At 39.1% G+C, this 12137-nt stretch overlaps 1 protein-coding gene across 1 annotated transcript in view; it reads right to left on the bottom strand.

Moving 5' to 3' along the window:
• ftz-f1 (ftz transcription factor 1) overlaps window positions 1-12137 on the bottom strand; it is a 73806-nt gene that overhangs the window by 3455 nt on the left and 58214 nt on the right. Inside the window, exons 2-4 of the mRNA XM_076520140.1 lie at window positions 5538-6226; window positions 713-971; window positions 50-150 (exon numbers count right to left, since the gene is read on the bottom strand). Coding sequence (XP_076376255.1) covers window positions 50-150; window positions 713-971; window positions 5538-6226 — 1049 coding nt within the window. The remainder of the gene's footprint in view (window positions 1-49; window positions 151-712; window positions 972-5537; window positions 6227-12137) is intronic.

Genomic DNA, 12137 nt, shown 5'->3' with positions numbered 1-12137 from the left:
CGTCCCGTGAACGAGATCAAATTGTAATAATAGAGACACGTAAACGTACCGTTACAGATGGATAACATGTCAACGTGTAATCCAAAAGAGCTTGTAGAACTTGTTCATGACCTTCTTGCACATGTTTCTTGTTCACTAGTCCACGAACTTCTAAACAATCCAATGAAAATTTTCTCGTTAGTTCAGTAGTGTATTTCGTCTCATTAATCAATATACTATATTTATATTATATTTATATAATATTTATATATATAATATATCTATATTTATACTATATTTATATTTTTGTCCCAAAAATGTCTCGCAATCCGGAAATGGTGGATTCCTTAGGTTATTCGAAGTAACTTTTTCCTTAGCGAAAATGTAAACCGCGGCTTCGTTTACGAGTTATTAATGAAAAACGCCTACCAATAAGAAGCGAGCTCTGCTGGCGCGTGACGGCCGAGCCAATGAGCGGAGCTGGGCTTCGCGCGCTCGTTGGTTCGGCCGCCTCGCGTCAGCAGAGCTCGTCTCTCATTGGTCACTGATTTTCGTTGATAACTCGTAAACGAAGCCGCGGTTTGCATTTTCGCTAAGGAGAAAGTTGCTTCAAATGATCTCGGGAACCCTCCATTTCCGGATTACGAAACATTTTTCAGACACCCTATATATACCATTAATTTCATTATTATTATTATCGTGTTATAAATTCGAATTTTGTCGATCAACTTACCATGATTGAGCAGCATCAGGAATTTCATGCATATGTAGTCCGAAAGATCGAATTTGAGTTCCTGAAGTTTCGTCGACAACTCGTTGAAAAGATTTGCCAGGGAAGGAACTCCAAGTAGGCCGAGACAAAGGAGATCAAACTTTTGGCCATTATGAAGTGTGGTCTCGTCAGGTAGATTATTATGTAACCTTTGATGAAGGTGGTCGAGCACCAACATATCCGACCAGGAGTGTTGCAGAAGCTTCATTTGGTCGTCAACCTTTCAAACAATTTCATAAAAAATAATACGTTAACGTACGTTTATCGTTCGATTCGATGAATCTCTATAAATAAATAAATAAATAAATAAATAAATGAACTAGTCGAGCCGTCGAACGTTCTAACTTTCTCACGATAACAATTCAAACGTGTACTATGAACATATGTATCGTTCGTTTCTGTAAAATCTACCGTGTACCGCGTTTTACGGCGCCCGCCGTTTATAAAATTGCAGAAACTTATTGTATTCGTGTTCCATATTGTCTAGAGAATATTAAAAGTAGGACTCGAAACCGTGGCAGATATTTTTACACCTTTGTTTATATATAGATACGGATATATAGACATTGTGCATGCATATATATACTCACAAAACCGAAGTAATTTAGTTAACAAAACCGAGACTAGAAAGTTAAAATTTACTGTAGCAAATATTAGCTTAATTCTTTCGAATTCTGTTAATCTTAGTAAAGTTCAGTTCGGTCGAATGAATCGCAATAAATATAAGTTTCAAAACCTAGTTGACGCGTCGGGTGTCGGAAATCAAACCCTATAATTCTCACAAAGTCGAAGTAATTTAGTTAACGAAACCGAGACTAGATAGTTAAAATTTACTGTAGCAAATATTAGCTTAATTCTTTCGAATTCTGAAAATCTTAGTAAAGTTCAGTTCGGTCGAATGAATCGCAATAAATATGAGTTTCAAAACTTAGTTGACGCGTCGAGTGCCGGAAATCAACCCATACGATTCTCACAAAATCGAAGTAATTTAGTTAACAAGACCGAGACTAGAAAGTTAAAATTTACTGTAGCAAATATTAGCTTAATTCTTTCGAATTCTGTTAATCTTAGTAAAGTTCAGTTCGGTCGAATGAATCGCAATAAATATGAGTTTCAAAACCTAGTTGACGCGTCGAGTGTCGGAAATCAAACCCTATAATTCTCACAAAGTCGAAGTAATTTAGTTAACGAAACCGAGACTAGATAGTTAAAATTTACTGTAGCAAATATTAGCTTAATTCTTTCGAATTCTGAAAATCTTAGTAAAGTTCAGTTTGGTCGAATGAATCGCAATAAATATGAGTTTCAAAACCTAGTTGACGCGTCGAGTGTCGGAAATCAAACCCTATAATTCTCACAAAGTCGAAGTAATTTAGTTAACGAAACCGAGACTAGAAAGTTAAAATTTACTGTAGCAAATATTAGCTTAATTCTTTCGAATTCTGTTAATCTTAGTAAAGTTCAGTTTGGTCGAATGAATCGCAATAAATATGAGTATATATGTATGTATATATATATGTATAAATGTATATACGTGTATAATAAAAAGTGAGAAAACTGCAGGAACGTTTAAGCAGGCAGTTTATAATTAACATGGGCCTGCTTTAGGGCAACCGCCATAACCCAGAAACGTATCTTGTTATGACCTAGATATGAGGCGATGCTTGAAATCATTCAGTGATTGTGCAATGCTGTTGGTTACCTCACATCCCCGCTCGTACCACCAACAGGCCAGCGACGAGTTATTTATCGGTAAGAACTAACTTCTCGTGAAAAGATTCTCAACAACGGTTTTAAAATTCATGAAATTTTTATCGCTCGATAACGATATACTCTGCAGCTACCAGTCGTTAAATATTATTATACACGCATACACACGTATCTATCTCGTTGCATATCATTCTGAGGATTTTCTCAACCGCGTGCAAAGAAGAAGAAAATAAAAATCGATCGTCGATCGATGGATCTACTAAAACGGTAGCATCTCTATCGCAACTGCCTACACGGATGACGTCTGCGACGAGAAGAGATTCGTAACGATACGATGTGTTCCTTGGCCCTCAAATGGTCAGGCGGAGTCTCGGAACACACCGACGAAGCTCGATCGAACATTTATTAAGTGCCGAAAATCAACCTTCACGATTCTCATAAAATCGAAGTAATTCAGTTAACAGAAACGAGACTAGAAAGTTAAAATTTACTGTAGCAAATATTAGCTTCATTCTTTCGAATTCTGATAATCTTGGTAAAGTTCAGTTCGGTCGAATGAATCGCAATAAATATGAGTTTCAAAACCTAGTTGACGCGTCGAGTGCGGAAATCAACCCCTACGATTCTCACAAAATCGAAGTAATTTAATCAACAAAACTGAAACTAGAAAGGTAAAATTTACTATAGCAAAACTCTCAGCTGAACTCTTTCGTGTTCAGGTAAACTTGGTAATATTCAGTTTGGTCACGGAATATAGTCATATAGCTATCATATCACTATAGTCATAATAGCATAAAGATCCCTTTCAGTTCTATTTTCTATAAATCGTTTCAGAAAAATTTGTACGCGTTCGCACGAAGATGCGCGGTCCGTTAATCAATTCGAATGAATAGAAAAAATGACGCGTCTAAAAGAAGTATCTCCAGAAAATATATCATAAAATTAAATTAAACGTTATACGATAATATATTAATTATATTATATTCGATTAAAAAAAAAGGACTATAAAGTAGCTAGACGAAGTATTGATCTCGTAAGAATGATGTTCAAATGTCAAGCATTGTCGTCCAAGTCGAATTTCAATTTCTGCAGAGCCGCCATTTTGTGAGCCAAACGACACCTTTTGAGCAGCAAAAGTGGTCCTTGCCGCGTTCGCAGCCAATAACATAAAACCACATACTTTCACAAACTGCGTTTTAACGGTCGGTTACGTCATTTTTAATTCTTAATTGCATCACTTTATAAAGCAGCAGAACTTTTTCGTCTCGTACGCAATAAAATTGTTGGTTACAAGCGTGATATTTTCAAATCAAGTTTATTAGCGACATCGAACGGCTCGACTCATTTTTTTTTTGTTTTTTTTGTTTTGCCATCGTGAGCATAATCTAATTACAAAGTAAATCGCACGGTCTACGTAGAGACGGTGCGAATTCAAGTTCAAATTAAAATAAAGCGGCGAACAGTCGAGAGCATTGTATTTTTCTTCGCGCGATAACGTTCGTTGCAACGAGAATGCGACGAAACGATTATTGGAGAATCTGAAGAGAATGTTAATTGAGATTCGTTTTTATTGCGATTCATTCGACCGAACTGAACGTTACTAAGATTTTCAGAATATGGAATTATTAAGCTAATATTTGCTGCAGAAAATTTGAACTTTCTAGTTTCAGTTTTGTTGATTAAATTACTTCGATTTTGTGAGAATCGTAGGGGTTGATTTCCGGCACTCGACGCGCCAACTAACTTTTGAAACTCATTTTTATTGCGATTCATTCGACCGAACTGAACTTTACTAAGATTTTCAGAATTCGAAATAATTAAGCTAATATTTGCTACAGTAAATTTTAACTTTCTAGTCTCGGTTTCGTTAACTAAACTACTTCGATTTTGTGAGAATCGTAGGGTTTGATCTCCGGCACTCGACGCGTCAACTAACTTTTGAAACTCATTTTTATTGCGATTCATTCGACCGAACTGAACTTTACTAAGATTTTCAGAATTCGAAAGAATTAAGCTAATATTTGCTACAGTAAATTTTAACTTTCTAGTCTCCGTTTCGTTAACTAAATTACTTCGATTTTGTGAGAATCGTAGGGGTTGATTTCCGGCACTCGACGCGCCAACTAAGTTTTGAAACTCATATTTATTGCGATTCATTCGACCGAACTGAACTTTACTAAGATTTTCAGAATTCGAAAGAATTAAGCTAATATTTGCTACAGTAAATTTTAACTTTCTAGTTTCAGTTTTGTTGATTAAATTACTTCGATTTTGTGAGAATCGTAGGGGTTGATTTCCGGCACTCGACGCGTCAACTAACTTTTGAAACTCATTTTTATTGCGATTCATTCGACCGAACTGAACTTTACTAAGATTATCAGAATATGGAAGAATTAAGCTAATATTTGCTACAGTAAATTTTCACTTTCTAGTCTCGGTTTCGTTAACTAAATTACTTCGATTTTGTGAGAATCGTAGGGTTTGATCTCCGGCACTCGACGCGCCAACTAAGTTTTGAAACTCATATTTATTGCGATTCATTCGACCGAACTGAACTTTACTAAGATTAACAGAATTCGAAAGAATTAAGCTAATATTTGCTACAGTAAATTTTAACTTTCTAGTCTCAGTTTTGTTAACTAAATTACTTCGATTTTGTGAGAATCGTAGGGGTTGATCTCCGGTACTCGACGCGTCAACTAGGTTTTGAAACTCATTTTTATTGCGATTCATTCGACCGAACTGAACTTTACTATGATTTTCAAAATTCGAAAGAATTAAGCTAATATTTGCTACAGTAAATTTTAACTTTCTAGTCTCAGTTTTGTTAACTAAATTACTTCGATTTTGTGAGAATTATAGGGTTTGATCTCCGGTACTCGACGCGTCAACCAACTTTTGAAACTCGTTCGACCGACAATTCACTAAAATCTTTTAGAACCCGCGACAGTCAAGGTAGCAATACTTGCTAAAGCAGCGAATGGTAGGCATTCCAGTTTCGCTAACTAAACACGATTCCGGCACTCTCAGTCGATATTCGACACTTTAGGAATTAGGTCGCGGACCCACCACTCACCTTGAGATCTTTGAAGAACACCGAATTCCTAGCCCAGTCCACCTGCGAGAACAGATTCTGATCGAGCACTTTGCACATTAATTCGAACAAGTCCACTTCACACTGATTGTACGTTTGGTTTTGCAACAGTCCGAAAAGGGACGCCTGCCACTCGCGATCGTCGACCGTTTGCACGAAGTCTCTTATCATCGGACTAGTTTTCAAGGCGGCGGTCGAGGGCGCGGAGCCGGCGGCTCCGTGAGGTTGCGTGGACTGTTCGCCGAAGCTGAAGGGCTTGGGGCTTGGGGTGGTGGAGTTGGCAGCCCACAGCTTGCTATCCAGGCCAGGGTTGAGATTGTGCAGGTGATTACCGCCAGAAATGTTTGGCTGGGAGGACGGTGCGATCAGTTGGTGCTGACCAGCTCCGCTGCCAGCCTGTGTCGTGACCAGACCAGCGGCCACGGCTGCGGGGGATGGACTCGAATCTGGAGAAGACGTTAGACTCGAGACCTGAGGTATTTGGATCTCCTGTTTAATATGCAGGAAAGGCGTTACGGCGGAGGGATAGTTCGATGGATCACCGAGGCTGCCGCGTATCGTTTGCAGTGCCAGCTGCCGTTGCCTCATCATTTGGAGCTTTCGCGCTCGGTCCCTCTTGTACATTGGGCCGAATTTGTTCCTACCGCCTCGCATTCGGTCCGCCCGCACGGCTGTAACAGAAAATTATCGAGTTAAACATCATGATTGCGCCTCCGCGAGTTGGGCCCCCCGATCGAGGACCGTTTCTCGCGGACCACGATTTCCGACGCGGCGCGATAAACAAAACGAAGAACCTTCTCTAAATGCTCTAGGTGCGAGTTAACCAACTTATACTGTTTACAATCGGGTCCTACACATTTTCGCATGAATTTCTAACTGCGAGTCAGAAGACGCGATTCGTTCGCGAGCGACGCGACCTGCGTCGAGACACGCTTTTATCTGGTCGCGCGTTGCGACGAGCCCCGTGAAATCTTTATTATCTTTGAAATATTAATATATTGTATAATATTTCGCGTCGTTAATTTTCGAGGAACGATTAAGATTATTCGAACGATTATTCGAAGCTCGCCGTCGACGGAAAAACCGGGGCTACAATAATGTCTCTCTAATGGACGCACAGATTGTCCACAAGAATGGACAATTTGGAAAGAGGAGATACGATTGTTCGAGCCTTGCGGTTTATTATATCATTAGTGGCAACGTGACGTCAAATCGATCACGTATCAACAACGTTGCGACTAGATGTTGCATTGATTTCGTATGAATAACGGTGATTTGACGTCGAAATCACTCCACATCGATAGATAGTCTGTCTAAAAAATTGCGAATATTTCTCTAATAAAATTATCCTTGTTTTCTAACTGTATTATGTATATCTAATCGCACCTAATTCGAAGCCGATACTACCAGTTGACACACGTAACTATGTATGTCAGAGAATTAACTTGTTTTATGCTTCGAAGTAATACTTTTCCTTTTTTTCTTCAACGTTGCATGGAAGAATTGTTACTTTTGCTCGAGTTTTTATTTATTGCTTTCGAACAGATATTACTTGAAGAATGTTAACATATCTGATCAAGTATCATAATATTTATCGCAATAATTAAAGGAGTAAAATTGTTAATGCTGTTGCCAAGTTTACCAATGGAATATACAGAACATTGTACAGGATGTTCCAAAATTATTGTACAAGCGCGAAATGAGGGATTCCTGAGGTCATTCGAAGTGACTTTTTCCTTAGCGAAAATGCAATCCGCGGCTTCGTTTACGAGTTATTAGCGAAAAACGCCGACCAATGAGAGGCGAGCTCAGTCGGCTGGCGCGAGGTAGCCGAGCCAATCAGCGGAACTGAGCTCCGTTCGCTCGTTGGCTCGGCCGTCTCGCGCTACAGTGAAAGAACCGGGTCTTCCGAATGTTTCGAACTACGATTAAATACAGTAATGTCTCTCTAATTGACGCCCAGATTGCGCACAAAAATGGACAATTTGGGAAGAGGAGATACGATTGTTCGAGCCTTGCGGTTTATTTTTATAGTTATAAATTGTCCACAATTATAAAAACGAGCCGCGAGGCTCGAATAATCGTATCTCCTCTTCCCAAATTATCCAATTTAGTGGACAATCTGAGCGTCAGTAAGGGAGACATTACTGTATCGCTTAGGCGTCGAATTGGGAACGATTCACGAATGGACATCGGACGATCTTTCCGCAATGTAAACATTGCCTACCCGCGATCGCAATAAATCAGAGTCGAATAAAAACGCGTTCTCTTCGTTAACGAATCATGCAGATTCGAAACTATATACAATAAATACTGCGTAATTTTCCTTCAGCTTGTAAACAAAAATGAACAATTTGGGAAGAGAAGATGCGATTATTCGAGCCTCGCGGCTCAATTTTATAGTCGCCTATTGTGAACAATTATAAAAACGAGGTGCTTGGCTCGAGTAATCGTGTCTCCTCTTCCCAAATTGTCCATTTTAGTGGACAATCTGAGCGTCAGTAAGTGAGACATTACTGCAATTGCACCACGTGTACAACACGGGTCCTCCACCTACGAGAGCTGCAGGTGTTATTTGGCACGTTCGGACGCGTCGCCATTGAAAGATGAACGCCGCGACTGCCAACGCCGATTATTTATTGCTCGCGATTAACCGCCGGGAACAACCTGTTAACATACTCCGCGTACTCGACGCTTTACTAATACGCGCGGATTAATTCGAAGCCGAGCGCGCCGAACGAATCCGACCCGTGCACTTGTTGCTCGCGCGCGATCCTGCAACTTAACGAATCGCGGGGTTCGCGGAAGCGGGAGAGCTTTGCAGTTTAGAAATTGAACGGTGAGAAATTGCAAGCTGTTTGTTAAGTTCTCCGTTATTTTCTCCGTTCTTTGAGTTCTGTTCCGGTCGAGTATACAGGGTGCCCCGGAAATGTCTCGCAATCCGGAAATGGGGGATTCCTCAGGTCATTTGAAGTAACTTTTTCCTTAGCGAGAATGTTCTACGAAGCTTCGTTTACGAGTTATTAACGAAAAACGCTGACCAATGAGCGGCGAGCTTGACTGACGCGCGGCGGCCCGGCCAACGAGCGCGCGAACTGGGGTCCCGCTCATTGGCTCGGCCGACGCGAGGCAGCCGAGCTCGCTTCTCATTGGTCAGCGTTTTTCGTTAATAACTCGTAAACGAAGCCGCGGATTGAATTTTCGCTAAGGAAGAAGTTACTTCGAATGACCTCAGGAATCATTTCTGGTTTGTGGGACATTTTTGGGACAACCTATGTACAGTAAATTCTTCCGAAATTGTCCATTTTTTGTGCGCAGTCTGAGCGTCAATTAGGGCGAATTTACTGTGTTCAGGAAACATTGATGACGTTAATAATATTGTTTATTTAAGTTAATTAACCCCTTGCTACGAATCAAGATTTCATAGTTACCGTAGTTTGTTAAATATAAATGTTATTCGCCTGTTCTAGATTGAAACAAAATTTGATTTCTTCCGTTACGACTGGACTGCGGATTTTACGCGTTCATTGCGAAATTGTGCCGGTGAAACTGAAAACAACGTGAAGGTTTAAAACGAACTGAGAACCGTCGGTGTACTAATTGCAACTCACTGAAATGATTAAAGAAAGAAAATTATACTAGTCTCGTCCGCCTTGCAACCGATGCAAAAGATTATTATTATTTCGCCTAAAGATCCGCAGTCTAGTTACGACGTACGAGAAACAGAAATTAGAAATTAAAAAATCTTAAAAAATCAAAAATTAAAAATTAAAAAATTAAGTTTATTTACTTCTGGGCGGTGTTGCAAAATGTATTTCTGTATTCGTTTACGACACAAATGAAACTCGAAGTATTGATTCGAAGTACGCGGCAAAAAATCGGCGAAATTTTGTATACAAATAATACAATATATAGCAATATACAATATACAATATATAGTATATAATATATAATATATAATATATAATATATAATATATAATATATAATATATAATATATAATATGTAATATGTAATATGTAATATGTAATATGTAATATGTAATATGTAATATGTAATATGTAATATGTAATATGTAATATGTAATATATAGTATATAATATGTAATATGTAATATGTAATATGTAATATGTAATATGTAATATGTAATATGTAATATGTAATATGTAATATGTAATATGTAATATGTAATATGTAATATGTAATATGTAATATGTAATATGTAATATGTAATATGTAATATGTAATATGTAATATGTAATATGTAATATGTAAATGTTCTGGTGCACAGTATTCGGTTCGCTTTTCGGTGTCGCGAATTTGTCGTTTCGAACGCCAAGTTTCGAAGCGGCTCGACCAGAAAAGCCGCGAGAGCCGTACGGTACGGTTTGCGCATCGATCGAAACGGTTCCAAAACTGTGCTAGCAAGTGAATAGCGTCCTAGAGGCTCGTTCCCGAATCCCAAGTGCATTACTGCATCTCCCGAGTTAAGGTCGGTGTTGTAAACAAGGGATCCCCAGATGTGTGGTCTCGGGGCCGGAAGTGGCCTAGCGGCGGAACTCGATACGGATCCCCCTCGTCTGCGAGGGATTAAAACGCACGGCAGCCAACGTACATTAAGATTGCGGGGTCCCCCGTCGGCTGGCGAACGTTTTGCGGATCCGTGGATCCGAAGATCGGCCAGAGGTTTCTATCATCTATTTTCCATCGGTTCAGCCTCTACCTGATATCCCGCCCGATTTCCAAGAAAAACGGAAACTACCCTCTCTCGGGGCGAGTCGAATGTCTTAAAGACTGCTCCGAAAATTAGTCTCGCGTGTTTGTTACGTTCCTTCGAACGAATCTTGGATTCTTCGAACGAATATTATATATTATACCAATATATATAATATTATACGATATTAATTACATTATATTATATTACATTACAATATATAATATTACACGAATATTATATATATTATATTATTATACATATATATTATATAATATTATATATTATATATTTTAATATTCAACCTGATTTTTGCTGTCGATCTTCCTTTTGCATTCTTTCTTTTTTTAGCGACGCCAGCAGTATGTTCGATTATCTCTCATTTATTACTGTATTTATTATTTTCCTGTGCTATACATACTTTCTTTATCTATATTACATTATTAAATAATACTATAATATACTATAAATGATAATTAAATACATTATATATTATAATTATATTATTTATTACTATATTATATATATTTAATTTAATATATAATATAATTATAATATATTAATATTAATTAATAGTAATAATAATAAATAATAGTAATAATATTAATTTAATAGTTTTTATTTATGTACTATATATATAAAAACTATTAAATTAGAAATCAATAATATATATAACATATTTTATTACTGTATTATATATTTAATTTAATATATAATATAATTATAATATATTAATATTTAATAAATAATATAATTATAATATATAATATATTTAATTATCATTTATAGTATATTATATTATTATTATGCACATATATGCACATATATATATTTCTATCGTACTCGTGTGACATCAGTGCAAAATTTCTTTCACTTTTTCCTCTATAACGGATCCTTTTACTGGTCCACACGAATTAATTATTTTTATTATTATTTACATAACAGTTGCAGTAGTTCGAAGCAACAAAAGAACTATCTTCCAAAAAAATGACTTGAAATTTAGCAGATATGTTAACCGCGAATCACGGCATCGGCTCTCTCTCTCTCTCTCTCCGTCAGTCCGGAGAGGATCGGCGGGCGGATCTGAGCATCCGCAACACGAAAGAGGAATACGAGATAACGAAAGAAACGAAAGAACGAAAGAAATCAAGAAGAGCAGAAACAGAAAGAGAACGTCGAAAGCATCCAGCCATAAAAGGTACTCGACCACCAATCGGCGGTTCCACATCGGAGTCCTCGATGTGGCAAGATTTCCGAGGAGGAGGTGCGTGTCTCTCCGACGGCGACGACGACGACGACGGCGGCGACGACGACGGCCGATCTCCTCAGGGTCACGGGTGTGCGATCGAGGGAGGATTTCGAGCGGTTTACAATTTATAGGGCGGCCACGCGGCTAAAATGGCGGCGTTGCCTATTTTCGTACGAAGTGTTTGCTATCCGTCGTGGCGCGCATGAAACGCCGGCAAGCGAGCGAGCAAGCGCGGCGCTCGCTCGTTGAAAGTGAAAGGAGGTTGAATCGCTTGCCTGTCCACTTCTGCCTGCGCCGCCCCGCCGAGGCAGGAGGGCCACCCCTCTGCCCGCCGGGGCACCGCCGATACCGCCGCGGCCCTCCGCACCCGGCCCCTTAACCCTACTTATTCCCTTCCCTCGACCCTACTCCCCCGAACGCCGCTCGCCTCGCCGCGCCGCGCCGAGCCGATCCACATTGCCGCCTCCGCCACCCTGTATGTGCCCGCTCTTACGCCTCCTCTCTCTCTCTCTCTCTCTCTCTCTCTCTCTCTCTCTCTTTCGTTGTTTCTGGCCCCTGCGACTCCTTTTTTCGCCACCTTTCTCCTCTCTTTTACGGCAATTTCATTCTCTCTCTTTCT

This window comes from Megalopta genalis, chromosome 1 (genome assembly GCF_051020955.1).
Source record: "Megalopta genalis isolate 19385.01 chromosome 1, iyMegGena1_principal, whole genome shotgun sequence".
Lineage (NCBI taxonomy): Eukaryota > Metazoa > Arthropoda > Insecta > Hymenoptera > Halictidae > Megalopta > Megalopta genalis.
Note: the sequence above shows the minus strand (reverse complement) of the source record. Positions and strands in the feature narration are given on the sequence as shown.